Source organism: Melanerpes formicivorus, unplaced genomic scaffold (genome assembly GCF_026170545.1).
Source record: "Melanerpes formicivorus ecotype bairdi unplaced genomic scaffold, bMelFor1.0.p_v2 SCAF_2, whole genome shotgun sequence".
Classification (NCBI taxonomy): domain Eukaryota; kingdom Metazoa; phylum Chordata; class Aves; order Piciformes; family Picidae; genus Melanerpes; species Melanerpes formicivorus.
Genome location: NW_027142354.1, coordinates 36,370,729 through 36,389,188, shown reverse-complemented (window position 1 = coordinate 36,389,188; position 18,460 = coordinate 36,370,729). Strand labels below are relative to the sequence as shown.

Below are 18,460 nucleotides of genomic sequence, written 5' to 3'. Positions count from 1 at the left end.
TATTATGTTCTAAAACCTTGAGTACTGTATCCAGTTCTGGGCCCCTCAGTTTAGGAAGGATGTTGACTTGCTGGAACATGTCCAGAGAAAGGCAACAAAGTTGGTGAGGGGTTTGAAACACAAGCCCTATGAGGAGAGGCTGAGGGAACTGGGGTTGCTTAGCCTGGAGAAGAGGAGGCTCAGGGGTGACCTTATTGCTGTCTACAACTACCTGAAGGGAGGTTGTAGACAGGCGGAGGTTGGTCTCTTCTCCCAGGCAAGCAGCACCAGAACAAGAGGACACAGTCTCAAGCTGTGCCAGGAGAGATTTAGGCTGGAGGTTAGGAAGATTGCCCATTGGAATGTGCTGCCCAGGGAGGTGGTGGAGTCACCATCATTGGAGGTGTTCAGGAGAAGACTTGATAGGGTGCTTGGTTGCATAGTTTAGTTGATTAGGTGGGTTGGATAATAGGTTGGACACGATCTTGAAGGTCTCTTCCGGTCTGGTCTGGTCTATTCTATTCTATTCTATTCTATCATAGAATCAATAAGGTTGGAAAAGACCTCAAAGATCATCAACCTGTCACCCAAGACCTCATGACTAGTAGATCCTGGCACCAAGTACTACACGATAGTGTTGATTTTTTGTAGTGAAATGGCATTTGGGTATTGGGATGTGTTTTGGCTTGTTTTGGTTTTAAATTATTGTTTATCTTTTCCCCTCCAAACAGTAAAGTATTGCGTGAAGTAACAACACTTGCGAAACTTGAGCATGAAAACATAGTGCGCTATTATGATAGCTGGGAAGGTAACGACCATGAAACTCATCCAGTCTTAAGGTAACTACAAGATAATTTGCATTCAAACTTGAATAATGGAATTTGTGTTGTATAAAGAAGGGGCTGATGATGGGTTATAAATAATTTCACAAATACAGCAGCATACCCATACGTACATGCTTAAGGAAAAAAAGTCACAGTGCTTTTTAGGAGCAGGTTGTATATTACCAGTTTGCATCTTCTCTTCCTTGATGAATAAAATGCATTATGTAATTTTATCTTTCTCTTGCTGAACCTATAGAGGAACATAAGAATGCACAACTCAGAATTTAGGACTTGAATTAACAACATATCTGCAGTTGACTGCCCAATTCCTAATCACAAGTGTCCTTTTTTTTTTTTTTTTTGATAAATACTGTTTATCCAGTAGCTCTCAGAGGTTTATTTTTCCCTCTAAGTTAGCATTTTAACCATGGTGCCTGAGACAGTTCTGGTTGCTGAAACCTGAAATACGAAACGAAATGCTCTTTCATTTAGAGGTAATCTTTAAATACTAAGACTTCTGTGAGGACTTCTGGCCTGCATCAGGAATAGTGCAGCCAGCAGAAGCAGGGTAGTCATTGTGCCCCTGTACTCAGCACTGGTTAGGACACACCTTGATTACTGTGTCCACTTCTGGGCCCCTCAATTTAAGAAGGACATTGAGACTCTTGAATGTGTCCAGAGAAGGGCAACGAGGCTGGGGAGAGACCTCGAGCACAAGCCCTGTGAGGAGAGGCTGAGGGAGCTGGGATTGTTTGGCCTGGAGAAGAGGAGGCTCAGGGGAGACCTTATTGCTCTCTACAACTACCTGAAAGGAGATTGTAGCCAGGTGGGGTTGGTCTCTTCTCCTAGGCAAGCAGCACCAGAACAGCAGTCTCAAGCTGCACCAGAGGAAGTTTAGGCTCAAGGTGAGGAGAAAGTTCTTCACTGAGAGAGTTGTTAGCCATTGGAATGGGCTGCCCAGGGTGGTGGTGGAGTCACCGTCCCTGGAGGTGTTCAAGAGGGGATTGGATGTGGCACTTGGTGCCATGGTTTAGTGGTCTTGAGGTCTTGGGTGACAGGTTGGACTTGATGATATTTGAAGTTTTTTCCAACCTTATTGATTCTATGAATCTATGATTCTATGACAGTGGTGAGAGTTTTATTCTTAAGTTAGATCATTAACTTTTCAGAGCTTCAGTGGTAAGCTTTTTTTCCTACTAGCTGCAAATTTACAGCTTCCAGGTAGGTTGCCACACTTACGTTGAGCCATAAAATATTAATGGATTCAAAATTATGTTTGGTGTGATATCTGTAGTATATGTAAATGAGGAATAAAGGCAGGGGAAAAAAATCTTCTGTCAAAACTCAACCAATATTGGAGGCACAATATCACACATTTTTATATTGAACAGTTATTGTGACAAACACAGAAACAAAAAGTCCTCAGATCAGAGGTCTCAGCCTGAAGTTTCACTTAGTGCTCTGACCCCTAAGCTACGGAGTTCCAAGGCACTTAATGCTTGTTCATTCAGTGCCGCAGGTGACTTTATTCCAGGGCGTTCAGATCACACAGTCAAGTAGGAAAAAATGCTGCTGCCTTCTCCTCACATTACTCTTCCCCTCACTATCTCCAGGCTCAGCTTGTCCTGTGGGCTGATGGGGTGAATATACTTAATCTAGATTTTTCAACTCTCTGAAGAGTTTCTCTAACTCAGAGACTGATGTCAAAAATGGTCACAATACTACCTTCTTGAAGGGACAGCTGTATTTGCTGCCCAGAATAGAGAATACCTGTAGGGAACTTGCAGCAGTTCCTGGAGTGCAAGATGGGAGCCAAGGGCAGTGCTATTCCTTCCTTTATAGGACATACCTCTACACATGTGGGGAGCAGAATTTGGGCACTTGGAAAACTTTCAGTGTGAACAATGAAGCAAGCAAAACATTAAGAACATCCCAGGAATATGTAGCAACTGAGAAGAGACTCTTTGCTTTGCAGTTCTATTTATTTGTATCTACTACAAATTGGTCTGGGATCTTTTATAATCAAGGGACATGCAGACTTTGTTTTGGGAACTCCAAAAATAGTAATTAACAAAAAACCTATTTCCTAAAGAGAGATGGTTTGGGAGGAACTGTCTTGCCAATTTCAATATGGTATATACATTTCTTTTGCAGGCAGAAATCAGACAAAACAAATACCTATCTTTTCATCCAAATGGAATTCTGTGAACAGGGGTCATTGGAAGACTGGATTGAAGAGAACAGACAAGAACAAAAGTACCAGCAGATGGCACAAAACAAATTTTTACAAATACTGAAAGGAGTGAACTATATTCATTCTGAAGGGTTAATTCATAGAGACCTCAAGGTAAGGAGGGAAAGATGAAAGTAGTGCTTAACTGAATTGCAGAAATATACACTGCACCGGTTAAGCCACACCTTGAGTACTGTGTCCAGTTCTGGGCCCCTAAGTTTAGGAAGGATGTTGACTTGCTGGAAGGTGTCCAGAGAAGGGCAACAAAGTTGGTGAGGGGTTTGGAACACAAGCCCTGTGAGGAGAGGCTGAGGGAGCTGGGGTTGCTAAGCGGAGAAGAGGAGGCTCAGGGGAGACCTTATTGCTGGTTGGTCTCTTCTCGCAGGCAACCTGAACTACCTGAAGAGAGGTTGTAGAGAGGCGGAGGTTGGTCTCTTCTCCCAGGCAAGCAGCACCAGAAAAAGAGCACACAGTCTCCAGCTGTGCCAGGGGAGGTTTAGGCTGGAGGTTAGGAAGAAATTCTACACAGGGAGAGTGATTGCCCATTGGAATGGGCTGCCTGGGGAGGTGGTGGAGTCGCCATCATTGGAGGTGTTCAGGAGGAGACTTGTTAGGGTGCTTGGTTGCATGGTTTAGTTGATTAGGTGGTGTTGGATGATAGGCTGGACGTGATGATCTTGCAGGTCTCTTCCAACCTGGTCTGGTCTATTCTATTCTAATGTGTAAATTAATACACTAAATGAAGACTAGAATATGTACCCTTGTAGTGTGTCTCCTCTGATCTCGCTACTCATTAATGTTTGTTCAGCAAAGGGCTAGAGTTAATCCTAAAATGGGAGGGTAAGCTGAATGATCTCGGAATGCAGTAGTTCAAACAATGAGCAGTCATCAGTTAACAGGCATTTTCAGCGTATTACATGGTCACAAGAGTGCCTATTGTAAATGAAATGCTAACTTTACTTGATTAAATAAATGAAAGTGGAAAGTTTAGTCTAGGAAGTTTGCTCATTCCATATTGTAAAGGGATAGCTTATCTATCTTATTTTGTTTGAGAACAACGTACTCTAGTTGCTCTTTTATCATGCATGTATACTAATGTTTGCTGCTTTCATGGACAGAATTTCATTCTCTACAGATGCACAATCATAGAAGGGTTTTATGTTATTATGAAGATTATAAAGGACAAAGTTGCAAGCTTTTATGGCTTCATATGCCAGCTCTCATGTTGCTTAGAGGAGTTTTAAATCAATTAGTGAAAAAGTCAGTAGTGTGGTGATGTTACTAGAAACAGCTGTAGTGGGTCACATTAAATGTTGATCTGTGATGTCACTCTCCTCATAGTGGCTAATGCCAAAACACCTAGAGACCATTACATCTGAGACAGGATACAGTAGTGCTGTCCTTGATGCATATTTCCTTCCTCTCAAGACTTCCAGTAACAAGAAATGTATGGAATTCTTGAACCAGAAGTTGCTATCTTGTATTTTGCATTTGCAGTGTAGTTCCAGATCATGTTCACTGCCCACTTGTAGAATCATTATCTTGTAGAGCTTTTATATCAGGCTAATTGCTACAATACTGGAATGAGCCACAAATTATCACTCATTAATTTCCCTATATGCCTGAGAAAGAGGCCTAAAGAGCCTTCTCTCCTTGCCCATTAATTCTTAGCTCTTTCTACACTCTGTGCTTTGTATTTTCATGGCCCTTTAATCCTACTTTCTCAACTCAATCTCCTGTTTTCTGCTATTCCTGTGAATCTGCTGCCCCAGTCCCTTATCCATGGCATCTGGATGTAACCTGCTTCCAAGTCTTATTGCTAAGTTGTCGGCCTTTGAATTTAGGAACTTTTCTTCCTGCTTTGATCTGCAGCTAACTTAGATGCTTGTCCATCTGAGCTCTTCATTTCCCAGAATCAAAGCTGCAGATTAGGGTCAAGCTGAGATACATTGAAGTTTCTCCTAGTCTTGCACTCCACTGAAGCTTTGAAGAAAAGCATGAGGCTATTTGGTTTTAATAACATTCTATGTGAGTGTAAATGCTTTGCCCAAGTATATCAAGTCTCAGGAATAGGGCTGAAGACTAAAAAGACTTCTGGATGTGAAGTGTTATATGCACAATGTATTTGAAGAGTATTAAGGACTGAGCTAGTGGGAAAAAAAAGCTGTAGTTACTGTGGCATGTAGTACTGTAAATTTAGCATGTGCTTTTAAAAATTAATTGAACTTTTTTCTGCTTCCTACCTCATCAGTTTCTTAATGTTAATTTCTGTGGCTGATAATGCTTGATGATCAACTGTGGTAATATGGCGATTTTGATTTTTAATATCTAGCCTCAAAATATATTGATATCACGTGAAGATAAAGTAAAAATTGGTGACTTTGGTCTTGTGACTTCTATGGAGTATGAGACTTTCACTGAGAACAGAGGAACAAAATCATACATGGCACCGGAACAGGTAATTATCCTGCTGTGTTAGTGGCTCTGTAACTAGGTTTGCATTATAAACTTGGCACTGGATATTTGTAGTCCTTATCTCAATACTAAACCAAGTTGCTTTAAGTTGCCTGGTATGACTGTATAAAATAACTGCATTCTGGAGAAAGCTGTCTGCAAGAACCTACAGGGTCTGACACTGCACGCTGCAAGGAATGCTTCTAAACCAGGCTGCTAAATGTGTATTTCAATTTTAATTTAGAACCTCTGTTAACTGTGGCATTTGAATCCTCCTATTTATTATTTGTGAGAGATATTGGCATGCTGTATCTGTAGCAGTCATAGTTTTAGTGTGTTTAGTGTGAAATGATAGTCACTATTTAACAGGTCTGTAGCAGAAATGGTTACTAGCTACTAAGATCATGTAGCTTTGCAGTGGAAATTTCTCTTGACTTAAAATTTTGCTTTAAATGCTGTCCAGTTGGATTTGATGTCTACATTGTTGTAATCTTTGTAGGTTGGGGACAGATATGGAACGGAAGTAGATATTTATGCACTGGGATTAATTTGGTTTGAGATTCTTTCACCATTATTTCTTCAGGAGAAAATGGAGGTATGTAATTTTTAAATTAAAACAACCGCAACTCTGTCATTGTTTGGCCTTGCTGCTGGTATTGCATACTGACTGCGTGCCAGAAGGAATCTGTATACCTGAAATACTGTCTCTATTTACATTTTCCCCTTGATTCATTTCTGTACGTCTTCACACCTTGATGGAAATGTAGTAGCTGAAGTAAAAAAGCACTACTTAAGCCCTATTGACATACCCATCAAAGCATGAGCATATTAAAGAAGAGTGTCTAGCAAAAAAGATCTCAAACTGCTGGCAAATCTTTTTGATAGAAGAGTATTTGAAAGGAGTATTTTTCTATTTTTTTTTAAATAAAAATTATGGATGGGAGAATTCTGTCTGTTACAGATTTAAGATTAATGTCTTAATTGCAAATAAAAGTTTTCCAGAGAATTCAAGAAAGTCCAGCAGGTGGATGCCTCAGAGGGGCTTGAACAGAATGTAAGAGATATGTTTATCCCATTCCATCGGTCTGTAGAATTTCTGTATAATCTGAAGCACAGCTTGTTTACCCCTTCTTCTTGCTTCTTTTCCCCATCTCCTCCTTCTGAACTTGCTTGCTTGGCTCCTCATTTCTGTTTGGTTATGGTAAAAAACCGTGGCAGGGATGGGAGAGAGATAATACTTTGTTAGCTGGCAACAGCCCTCAGGGCTCTTTGTCCAGGGGAGTCTGGGCTTTGTGTACAGAGGGGTGTACAGGGGTGTCTGAGCTTTGTTTGGTTCTATGTATGTGTATGTTTATTACCTTTCATATTTAGTTTATTTTTGTACTTCAGCTACTTTCGTAAATATTATTTTAACTTCCAAATTCTGAGTATATGTGGTTATTTCCTCTTTTGGGGGCAAATTCCACATTCTGTCTGGAGGCTAGAGAGGCTCTGCAGAGGGACCTTGACAGGCTGGACAGGCAGAGTCCAATGGCATGAGATTTAACACATCCAAGTGCCGGGTTCTGCACATAGGCCACAACAACCCCATGCAGTGCTAGAGGCTGGGGTCAGAGTGGCTGGAGAGCAGCCAGGTAGAGAGGGAGCTGGGGGTACTGGTCAATGGTAGGCTGAACATGAGCCTGCAGTGTGCCCAGGCAGCCAAGAGGGCCAATGGCATCCTGGCCTGCATCAGGAACAGTGTGGCCAGCAGGAGCAGGGAGGTCATTCTGCCCCTGTACACTGCACTGGTTAGGCCACACCTCGAGTCCTGTGTCCAGTTCTGGGCCCCTCAGTTTAGGAAGGATGTTGACTTGCTGGAATGAGTCCAGAGAAGGGCAACGAAGTTGGTGAGGGGTCTGGAACACAAACCTTCTGAGGAAAGACTGAGGGAGCTGGGATTGCTGAGCCTGGAGGAGACTCAGGGGTGACTTTATCACTCTCTACAACTACCTGAAGGGGGGTTGTAGACAGGCAGAGTTTGGTCTCTTCTCCCAGGCAGCCAGTACCAGAATAAGAGGACACAGTCTCAGGCTGCGCCAGGGGAGGTTTAGGTTGGATGTTAGGAAGAAGTTCTATACAGAAAGAGTGATTGCCCATTGGAATGGGCTGCCCAAGGAGGTGGTGGAGTTGCCGTCATTGGAGGTTTTCAGGAGGAGACTTGATGGGGTGCTTGGTGCCATGGGCTAGTTGTTTAGGTGGGTTGGATTGGTTGAAGGGTTGGACGTGATGATCTTGAAGGTCTCTTCCAACCTGGTTTGGTTTATTCTAAATAAATGGTTTATTCTAAATAAAACCAGCACACTGTCTCTGCCATGCTCTTGTCTTCACTGCACAGTGGAACAACAATAAAGTTTCCATTAAGCCATAAAACATTTGTAGTTTACCAAAATGAAAACAAAAGTGATTAGCAATATGTAGATTCAGTTGAAAAAAAAGCTGTTATTTCAACAAGAAAATCAGTGTTACTTTTTTTTAAAGGTATCTTTTATGTGTGCCTTGCTTTTTCTTGCTGTTCTGCATGTTATTAGCATAACTACTCATATGCTCAAACCTGCATACTTGCAGGAGAGTGATGTAGCTGGCCTGTATCTTGTCTAAAATAGTCTGTGGTTGGAACCACAAGCTTGTAACACTGCTATCTTGGTCCTTTTGTCAATATAGGAAAGCCAAACCAATGTGTCAAAGTCAGGTTCAACTTGGCTTTGTTTAGCTACCTTGCAGCATTTCCCAAGAAAAGGTGTTCCTCTCACAGCTGGCTGTAGAGATGTCAACAGTCCAATGCTGCCTACAGTCAAAAGGGCAACATCAATTATTTAGTCTTGTTTCCACAGCATAAAAATCCTGTCTGTACACAAGAGGGGAAGTCATATGGATGGAAAGTCCTGAAGGTCTTCAGTTGACCCATCAGCTTAGAAAATAATTTCACTTGATGAAGCATGATAAACTGTTGTGCAGTGCTGGAAAGCCCTCCTGAAAGAACATCACATAAAGGCAAAATGGATGACTATGAGATGAGTAACAAGCGATTTGGCTGATGATCAGTAGCCAGCAGGGTCACAGGCCTAAAGTTATTGCTGAAAAGTAAAGTTTGATGTTCATGTGGGCTGTTGGTTTTTTTCCACTGGATATTGGTTATAGAAGATTGCTAGGCCAAGCTGGAGCATCCACAGAGCTAGCTGCAAGTGTGAGAATATGACTGTCATCTTCATCAGGTATTGATTATACTAAGCAGCAGCAAAGTGAACAATGTGGCCTGCTCTTTTTACCCAGAAAGCTGTGTCATGTGGAAAAAAATAGTCATTACTCAAACCCATTTTCTCCAGGTATCACAGTATATTAGAAGGGATCTCAAGAGATTGTCAGGTCCAACGCCCCTGCCAAAGGAGCATCACTTAGGGTAGTCCTTACAGGAATATAATCAGGTGGGTTTTGAAAGTCTCCAGAGGAGACTCCACAACCTCTCTGGGCAGCCTGTTGCAGTGTTCCGTCACCCTCACTGTAGAGAAGTTTCTCCTCATGTTGAGGTGCAATCTTCTATGTTCAAGTTTGAACCTGTTGCTCCTTGTCCTATTACTGTACACTACTGAAAAGGGCTTGGCCCCATCCACTTGACACACACCCCTCAGATACTTATACACATCAATGAGATCCTCTCTCAGTCTTCTCAAGACTAAACACCCCCAGGGATCTCAGTCTCTCTTCATATGGGAGATGCTCAAGTCCCCTAATCACCCTTGTGGCTCTCTGTTGGATTCTCTCCAGCAGTTCTCTGTCTTTCTTGAACTGGGGACCCCAAAAGGGGACACAGTTATCCAGGTGTGCTCTCAGGGCAGGGTGAATGTGCTGCTCCGCTCGGTGCTGCCCCACGCTGCTCCTGCCTTGATGAGATTGCAGTTGCAGCTGCAGATCTAATTGGAAATCCTCTCTGTATTAGTTACTTTGAACCTCACATAGCATTTGGTGCAATGACACAGAAATAAATGTGTGGTACTGAACAAGGTAAAATAGAGGAAGCACAGATGCTTTGCTAGCAAATAATAACATCTAAAGTATGACATTTAGTTATCTTGCCCTTTTCTTTTTTTTAAGTGGCAACAGTTCCCTTCTAAGTTAAGGAAAGAAGGGTAATGGCTCTGAAATAGAGAAGATTCCTGCAACAAACGTATCATAGTAGAGTATGAAGCTTTTAAGCTTAAAAAGTGACAACAGCATATGAAAATAACGTAAAAAACCAATACAGTACAACTGAATGGAAACATTTTCAAACTGTTTATAGTTACTTTCTTTTGAAGCTTTACCTTTTTGTTGTCATTTGCATTTTCATAATTACTTCAGTAAAGTACATGGGTCATAGAGATGCAAAATACAATTGCTGAAAACCCACTGAAATTGTTCTCTTTCATGAATTTCAGGTGTGGCCTAACATTAAACAAGGTCAACTTCCAGAGAGCTTCACCAAGAGATTTCCAGTAGAGGTATGGGACTTTAATACAGCAGTTCAGTTAGCTTATTTATTTGCTCATAAAAAAATAACATAATGATGTTTAATTTCTTCTTGCAGGCATCCATCATCAAAAAGATGCTTTCAAAAAACCCTCGAGGAAGATACTCTGCATCTGAAATACTGAATTTTTTTAAGTCTGATAAGTACAATTCACTTAAAACTCACACTCAGTAAATGCCTTCTTAGAAGGCTTTCAGACTGTGCTTCAATCCAGAATTTGATAGCAGTTCATACTGATGAAATAACAGTAAATGTCAGAAGCAGCATCAAGATTAAGGGTATCTCTTTTCTTTGGTGTTTCGCCTTCCTGCCATTGAAGAGTTCATCAGCTAAAAAGGTCTCATCACCATTCATGCCCACCAGCTGCAGAACAGGACAGCATACTTCTGCAAGCCAATCACTTGTGATTCTTACCTGAAAAGAGAGGTTCAATAAGTACAGGAACCTAGTCCTTGTCTCTGAGAAGACTAGGTTGATGTCATGCTAACTAGTCTGTGCCAAATCCCTGTGTGCATGCTCTTAACATGTGCTGCATCTGTTGTCAGTTGAGATTACTTCTTGCTTTCCGTGGAAGAAGTGCTGTCTTGTGGTATGTGACTCAAACTCTTCAGATTTGTTCAGTGATTTTTTAATAATTACTAGAATGATCCTATTGATACCAATTTTGGTGTAAAAGATGCTTGGAAGACGTGTGGATTATTCTTCACTGAATTTCAGTTGAATCATAGGATGCCAGGTTGGAAGTGACCCCAAGGATCATCTGGCCCAATCTTGAAACTTTCTCCATACCTGTTGAAGACCTAGCACTTTCAGTGCTCAGGAATTTAAAAATACATACTTTTGAAGTAATCATTCCTTGAAAATTTAGACGTTAAGCATTCAGCTTCTAGGAAATCTAGATTTGTTCTGTACTACTGAAAACCTTATGTTTTGAGTCTTGGTTTTCTTCTCTCAAGGGAACACTTAAGGTGCTCTTAATATAGCAAAATTCTCAAGAATTTCCTCAGTAGCAACCATTTGAAATTCTCAACTAGGAGAACACCTTAAATATTCTCTCCCATGGTGCTAGGTTTTAGTCCTTTAATACCAAGGTATACCCAACCTATAACAAGTGAACTGAATACCTGTGATGGCCTTACAGTTTGCCTACTACTCTTTAGCTTATATATACGCTTCAAAGAGTTCAGACTTGCTTGGATTGAAAGAATTGTGGGTGGTGGTGGGGAGGAGGGATAAAACACATTACTTCTTCAAATGCTTGTCTTTCGAGCTCATCTTGAAAGTCTCTTCCAACCTGGTCTATTCTATTCTGTTCTATCTTGTCAAACTGTTCATTACTGTGGAGCCTATGAAACTGAATGAAGACAAATGAGCAGAGATTTCTAATCAGAAAAATAGGTCAACATGTAGTAAAATATATTGTATGCTTTTTCTGAGATGCTAAATGGTTTTAAAGTGGGTGCTTGGTTAAAAGAAGTAGTATAAATGCACAATAATTTTTATACTCTTACGGGAGTCATTGATGATTTGCTGCTAGAAGGTCTCCCTGGAGTCTTATCTTCCCCATGTCAACTTCCCTCACTTCTCTCAGCCTGTCTTCATGGGGAGAAGTCCTCCACCCCCCTTGCAGCCCTCCTTAGAGCCTGCTCAAGCAGGTCCATTTTCTTCTTATGCTGGGGTCCCCAGAGCTGAACACAATACTCCAAAAGGCACCAGATTGGAGCAGAGTGGCAGAACTGCTTCCCTCAACCTGCTGATCCAAACTGACCACAGAGGTATTCCATACCATATGATGTCATATTAGATAAAAAAGCTAAGTGAAAGAAGAGGCATTCATTAATGGTGTTTGTCTTCTGGACCAACTGCTGCATGTATTGAAGCCTTGCTTCCCAGGAAGCAGACAGGCATTGTCTGCTGATGCACCTATAGAAGCTTGTTGCCCTTGATGTCTCTGGCCAGATTTAATTCTATGCATTCCCTTTAATTCTATCTATGCTATTTAGCTTTTCTAACCTGATACTCTGAGCATTTCACTATTCTGGATTAATTATTTCTTTGTAGTGGTCAAGATGTGGGAGAAATGGTATCCTGAGAAAGACAAAATAGCACTAGGTGCTCTTTCTTTTCCCTTTCCCACAAAAGTACTCTTACAGTATGAAAATGGGTATGTGACAAACTTTGAATAGACTTTACAGCTCTTGGACAGAGAACCCATAATACTGTTAAATAATACTGAGCTTGTCCCAGTAGTGTTTGTATGCTTTAGCAATACCTTTTTATTAGGGAACAGCACTTGCTGCTGTAACAAGTCACTAAAAGGTCTATTCAAAACTGTATTAAAAAAAAATCATCATGATCTGGTACTATTAAACAAAATATACATCTTTACATACAACAGAGTATTGGTTCAAATAATGTCACTGTAGTGTTTCACTAACTTTTTTATTCCCCACCAGGTCTGAGATAGTAAGGAAGAAAAAGTAGGCTGTTTAGTCATCTCTGTAAAGATGAAAAACACCTGTTTAACAGCTTACAGAGAGGAACTAGCCCATATTTATTCCCTTACCCAAACCTGAATTTTATTGTCAGATGATCTTGTTCAGTTGGGTGGTGTATAACCAAAGACTGTGGAAGACTTAACCTGCTGCTCAATTATAGTAGTATGATTAGAAGTGCAAAGTTTTACTTCCTATTAACTGTACATCAAGCAGAGAAAGCTCTAAGATGCTTCAGACATGTGACTTTAACCTGTCAACCTAACTATTCTTGTGGGAATTCTTCATTATGGCACAGCTCTGAACCTTCCAAAAGATACTATGAATATATATGATACATACTCATCTAGGTCGCCTTCTTTTACAAAAGCTTTAGTCGTGATCTGCAGCACTGTCTCCAGGACAGTTCGAAGATAAATCTTCAGAGTCTACAGGATAAGCAGAGGAGAAGTGAGTAACTCCATCTCAGAGGAGGCAAAAATCTCTGGAGCTACTAGAATTCTTTGAGGAGTCCATGCAAAACATGAACTAGAATTCCAGAAGGTTTGCAGATAATAATTACAAACTTTGTTTTAAAAGCAAACACAAATTCTACCCCCTTTGGTGCAGTGAAACTGGATAGCACTGTACCTGTTTCGAAACATCTGTAAGCTTGTGTAGCTGTTTATGGTCCTGGTTTGAATATATGATTTTTTTTTCTCAAATTAAAATTCATATGAATACAAATAAATACGAATATGAGTGGTTTCTGCTTGGTTGTTTTGTAAGTTTGGTGGTTCTGCTGTTTTGATTTTGTGTTATTGAGTTTTGTTTGTTTGTTTCTCACCTAATCATTTTCTTTTAGTCAATCAAAATACGCAAAGCTTTGTGCAAACACCAGCAGACTGGAAGCAAAAATCTGCTATGTAGATTTAAAAGACTGAAATAATAGACATCTAAAGGATAAATTGCACTATTTGAGTCTAACTGCATAAGCAAAAGTGAAACACAAAGACAGGTTTACTCTTACCCTCATAGGTTGTTCCACACCAAATGCAGTAAAAGTGACGTTCTCTCAAGTATGCAGTCAGAATATGTAGCTTTTCTGATACCTAGAAACATGTATAGGTATGTGTTGATCTGGGACTCGCATGACATAAATCAGTTTGAGCAACTATCTATGCTAAAATAGATTGTATAACCTATGGGAAACCTATACTACTGTAGCTCAGTAAGGTGTGAAGCTTCCCAAACTGAAGCATAGGGCAAAGGAATTCAGGATCTCTGAGAAATTACTGGCTGTTGTTTGCTCATCCTTCTTTCCTGCTAAGAAGCCTGCATTGAAAATACTACCTAGCTACCTTATTTCAAGTATATGGTATTTTGTTAGGATTTTCACAACTTATCTCTGCAAATCAAGTACCTAAGGCTAACAACAGCTGTGTAATCTAGTTCTCAAAGTGAACTTCCAGTCTCTCTTGAGATAATCTGTGGAGCATTTTCAGAAATTACTTAGTGATTCTAAAATTCAACCTAAGATGCAAGCTGATGCATTCAAAAATAAAACTGAAAAGCAAGTAACTTTGTGTCTTAGCCAAGATATGCAAGATCACATATTCAATCAGAAATGTTTAGAGTTCAATTTCTAGGCTACTTTTTCCAAAGATCAGCTTCAAACCAGATCAGCAATAGATCAGTGGCTCTACGTGTTACATTTTATTGGCACAGAGGCCATTCACTACATACTGGAAGATGATACATACACATATGCCTTTTGTATGTATGCATACACACATACTTTAAGAAAGAATATTAAATGTAGTTCTGAATCAAGCCATTTAATAGGTAAGCTTACACTTATGTCTGAGCTTGTGCATTCATCATCTTTGTCATTCTCATCATTTTTGTCTTCCTCTTCAGGTTCCAGCCAATACCATGTCTCCTTGGGAACATCAATATCCTTAAATAATGAAGAATTTAAATGAGAATTATCTGCCTTTGTAGGTTTTCTTCACAGTATCATAGTATCAGTCAGGGTTGGAAGGGACCACAAGGATCATCTAGTTCCAATCCCCCTGCCATGAGCAGGGACACCTCACACTAGATCAGGCTGGCCAGAGCCTCATCCAGCCTGGTCTTAAACACCTCCAGGGACAGGGTCTCAACCACCTCCCTGGACAACCCATTCCAGGGCTTCACCACTCTCATGGTGAAGAACTTCCTTCTCACATTCAGCCTGAACCTCCCCCTCTTCAGCTGCATTCCATTCCCCCTAATCCTATCACTACCTGAGATCCTGAGAAATCCCTCCCCAGCCTTCCTGTAGGCCCCCTTCAGATACTGGAAGGCCACAATTAGGTCACCTCAGAGCCTTCTCTTCTCCAGACTGAACAGCCCCAACTCTTTCAGTCTGTCCTCACAGGAGAGGTAGGCAAGATGTTAGGTTTTAAAACATTCCTGTAGAGTATAACAAAGAATTGCCAAAGCTGCAATGGGAATGTGCAGTGGTCTACAAGGATTCATTTTTCAAAAACAAAAGTAAATGCATGCTAACATTAAGTTCTGTTCCATCTGTCTTCAGAAGGTCTAACACTACTCAGCAACATAACCTCACAACAAGGTTCTGAACAGGTACTCTTTCTGGTTTGGGTTTTTTTTTTCCCCTTTGTCATCAGTTGGAAAACATCCTGCCCCAAATTATTTTACCAAGAGATCATACAGTGCTTCCTAATCTCCCTCAGGTAAAGTTAAAGAAAGAAGAGCCAACAAAAATTATTTCAGCTAAATCAGCTGATTTAATGTGAAGCAGCCTAAGTGGTATCAAACCATCTCAGCAGTACTTGCGAGGTGGTATTAATCTCTAACAGGCTAATAAGAAAAAAACCCAAACTTGCAGTTTTCAAGTGGCAGAAACTTATAATAGTTCACTGCTACTAACCATGCTCTCCCCTCAGGTGAAAGGTACTTTGGTTTAGGTTCCTTGGCAAAGCTGATGCCCTCAGTGATGATCCCCATCCTAGGGGAGCCCCCATCAAGGCCTGTCAGAACAAGCCTGCTGTGGGTGACCCTGCTTTAGCAGGAGGTTTAGATGCAAGTTCCTTCACTTGAGGAGAACAGTACCATCATTCAGGAGAGTCTGGCATCGGCTACTGGAAGACATGCAGAGAGCTCAGAACTACAAAAATGCAGCAGCAGTAACAGCTGAGCTCTGATAATGCAAATTAACAGGGGTCCTCAAGTAAGTTACCATGGGGTTGGTGTGCACTTTAAACTATTATGCTAGTGCAAACATGTACTTTCAAATATTTTAAGAGGACTGAAGTGTTGCCAAGTATCAAGACTTCAGATTAGTTACTCCACACTTTTAGTGAACCTCCAAGAACTGGATCACTACTCTGCTTGCAGCCTGTATCTCTGAGCTGTAAACCTTCCTTCCAGTTAAAAAAAACCAAAACATAGGTCTCACTTTTTGCATATCTAATTGCTGGCAGGCCCTTTGGCTTTTTCGGAGGTCCCCTTCCATTTTACGTTCTTCTTGTTTGTTTTTGAATCTTAATCTGTTAAGGAAAAATAAATAGCTAAAATAAGTAAGCAAACAGTGAGATGCATTGCATTAAATAGCTCTTTGAAAATGGAAAAGTTTAAGCTTCTAGTCCTGCTAATTCTCTCTGAGCTGGACAATGTTGAACTTAGGAAGTCCTTCTGACATGGATTCTATGAAAGCACACATCTATTTCTTGAGAATTATACCTTCAAAACTATGTTTTTCATGATCACACTACACTGAACATTGTTTCTTCATCACATTTTACTAAGACATGAAAAATGTGGTTCACTAAGCATCTGTACAAGATACAGCCTTTCCTAGGCTTTCCTTCTCCACATGTAACAAACAGATCAGGAGAAAATAAAACTAATACAACCTAAACAATTTACCCTGATTTTTAAAACCTCTGTAGTAACCTTGCTCAGGATTATTTGTGGATTTCATATTAAAACAGATGTCAAGGTTATCTGCTTTAAAGAATTGCAAATGACTTGTATATTGTTTGTGTTATTAACACAACCAAAATGATGCAGCACATGCTTTTGCTATTAGTGTTCACCTGCTTTTGCTTTAGAGCAGAGAAATGATGACTATTTCAACTCTTACCTCTCATTCGAAACATTCATGAACTGTACCACATTAAAAGAATACCCAAACACAAAGCATAAGTAGAATTGCTGTTTAGAGGCCGAGTGGAAGATTAGCTACATTTTTGTACCTGAACTGATCTGTAGCTTGCTCATTTGCTTGTTTTCTCATATGGAGTTTTTTTCTATAGTTTTCCAGTTTTTCTTCAGCTTTTCTCTTTTTCAACTCCTCGTGACCAAGCCCACTTCTGCCTGCGTAGGTTCAAAAGGTGAACGTGAGCATTTGAGAAGCTCTGACACTCAACTAAGTAAATTAAGAAGTATCACGAACCTGTTTTTATGTTCAGGGGAATGGGTTCAACAATGCCTTCTCCTGTGAGGAAAAGAAAAGGTCAATTTAAGAAATTAGGTATTTCTCAAACTATGATTTGCACAGTGTATTTAAGGAGGCAAGCTGTGTTTTCTGTTAAATACATATTTCTTCTTGTGGTTTTATGCTTGGAAGTTGAAAAATCCCTAGCCAGTGTACCACTGGTGCTTTGCAAATGACCCAACTGAACTGGAACTCCTCTTTTATGGCCTGTCTGCTGTGTTTTTTTCACTACTTAACTGAAATAAAATCATGTTAACTTGATAAAATGAGAGGAAATGGCCTGAAATTGTGCCAGGGAGGTTTAGATTGGATATTAGGAAAAATTTCTTTTAGGAAAGAGTGGTCAGGCATTGGAACAGGCAGTCCAGGGCCGTGGTTGAGGTGTTCAAGAATTGTGTAGACATGGCACTTCAGGACACAGTGTCATGGTCATAATGATCTTAGGTTGATAGCTAGACTCAATGATGTTAGAAATCTTTTCCCACTGAAACAATTCTATGATTCTGCTGCTTTCCTTGCAGGATCTCTTGACACTGTACCATTTCTATTTCAGACATTTGCTCTCATCTTTTTTTTCTGCCACAATGCACTCACAGTTTGGTAACGCTAGGTCTCTCAAAGAGACATTTTTGACCTTGTCTACAAATGCAGTAGCAGCTACAGTCTGTAAAATATAAAGGTACAGCTGAACACAAGTACATACTTCGAGACTGTGAGATGCTTACCACTTTTTCCAAGGGCCTGGCCACTCTTGTAACCCATCTTCTGCAGCAAAGCAAAGCCTTTGTTCTCATTGCCCAATGCACTTTTCAACACCAAGTCACGTCTCTCTTTTTCTTCTTCTTTTATACTTTTTTGCCTGTTCTTCTCATTGGCTTCTTTTTGTTTTTCCTCTTTCTGAATAGCTTCCTTCATCCGCCTCACCATGGGCAAGCCTGGCCTGACATCCTGTCTAATAATAATTCCAGCAAATATTAGCACTGTTTTTAAGTAGTATTGTTACATGTTTGCAATCACTTAGAAGGGAAAAAAGAGCCACCTACTTAACAAATAAATCAGACATGTAGTCTTCCTCTTCATCTTCCTCCATGTTCGGCACACACCCCCTGCTCCGACTTCTTTCCTAGAATCTCCGTCAACTGGTGTTCTCACGCACCTTATGTATCTGCGGGCTACCCGAAGCGCACAACCTCTTGTCAAAAGAAGAAACACCTGCTACTGGGTTCTGCGGCCGGAGGCTGATGGACGTGAACCCGACACCGCGAGATGCCCACTAACGCGGACCACCAGCGACTGCGGAGCACCTCTAGCCCCGGAAGCTTTCGCGCACCCCCCAAGCAGCCGCAGCAGAGCCGAGGCGGCAGCGGAAGAACTCCGCGCGCCTGCGTACGGCCGCCCTCCTCGGCCGGCGCCTGCGCTCTTACTGCTTCCTGCTGCGCGGCC

At 40.9% G+C, this 18,460-nt stretch overlaps 2 protein-coding genes across 7 annotated transcripts in view; one reads left to right on the top strand and one right to left on the bottom strand.

Moving 5' to 3' along the window:
* The window catches only part of EIF2AK2 (eukaryotic translation initiation factor 2 alpha kinase 2), a 37,605-nt gene extending 27,395 nt beyond the window's left edge, over window positions 1-10,210 (top strand). For all 4 annotated transcript variants that reach the window (XM_068156352.1, XM_068156367.1, XM_068156343.1 and 1 more), the window contains 6 exons: window positions 711-818; window positions 2,958-3,150; window positions 5,369-5,494; window positions 5,990-6,085; window positions 9,945-10,007; window positions 10,094-10,210. In XM_068156352.1, coding sequence (XP_068012453.1) covers window positions 711-818; window positions 2,958-3,150; window positions 5,369-5,494; window positions 5,990-6,085; window positions 9,945-10,007; window positions 10,094-10,210 — 703 coding nt within the window. The remainder of the gene's footprint in view (window positions 1-710; window positions 819-2,957; window positions 3,151-5,368; window positions 5,495-5,989; window positions 6,086-9,944; window positions 10,008-10,093) is intronic.
* GPATCH11 (G-patch domain containing 11) lies at window positions 9,783-18,374 on the bottom strand. 3 transcript variants are annotated; one of them, XM_068156398.1, is made up of 9 exons: window positions 18,061-18,374; window positions 17,743-17,965; window positions 16,976-17,017; window positions 16,776-16,896; window positions 15,977-16,067; window positions 14,366-14,470; window positions 13,541-13,622; window positions 12,874-12,959; window positions 9,783-10,450 (listed from the first exon to the last, which is right to left on the bottom strand). In XM_068156398.1, the coding sequence occupies exons 2-8, from the start codon at window positions 17,942-17,944 to the stop codon at window positions 12,904-12,906; spliced, it is 699 nt and encodes a 232-aa protein (XP_068012499.1). In that variant the 5' UTR covers window positions 17,945-17,965; window positions 18,061-18,374; the 3' UTR covers window positions 9,783-10,450; window positions 12,874-12,903. The 3 variants fall into 3 exon arrangements, with proteins under 3 accessions (XP_068012499.1, XP_068012482.1, XP_068012490.1); XM_068156381.1 differs by having other exon boundaries at window positions 17,743-17,969; window positions 18,061-18,373; XM_068156389.1 differs by lacking the exon at window positions 12,874-12,959 and having other exon boundaries at window positions 17,743-17,969; window positions 18,061-18,373.
* Window positions 18,375-18,460: the final 86 nt, after the last annotated feature.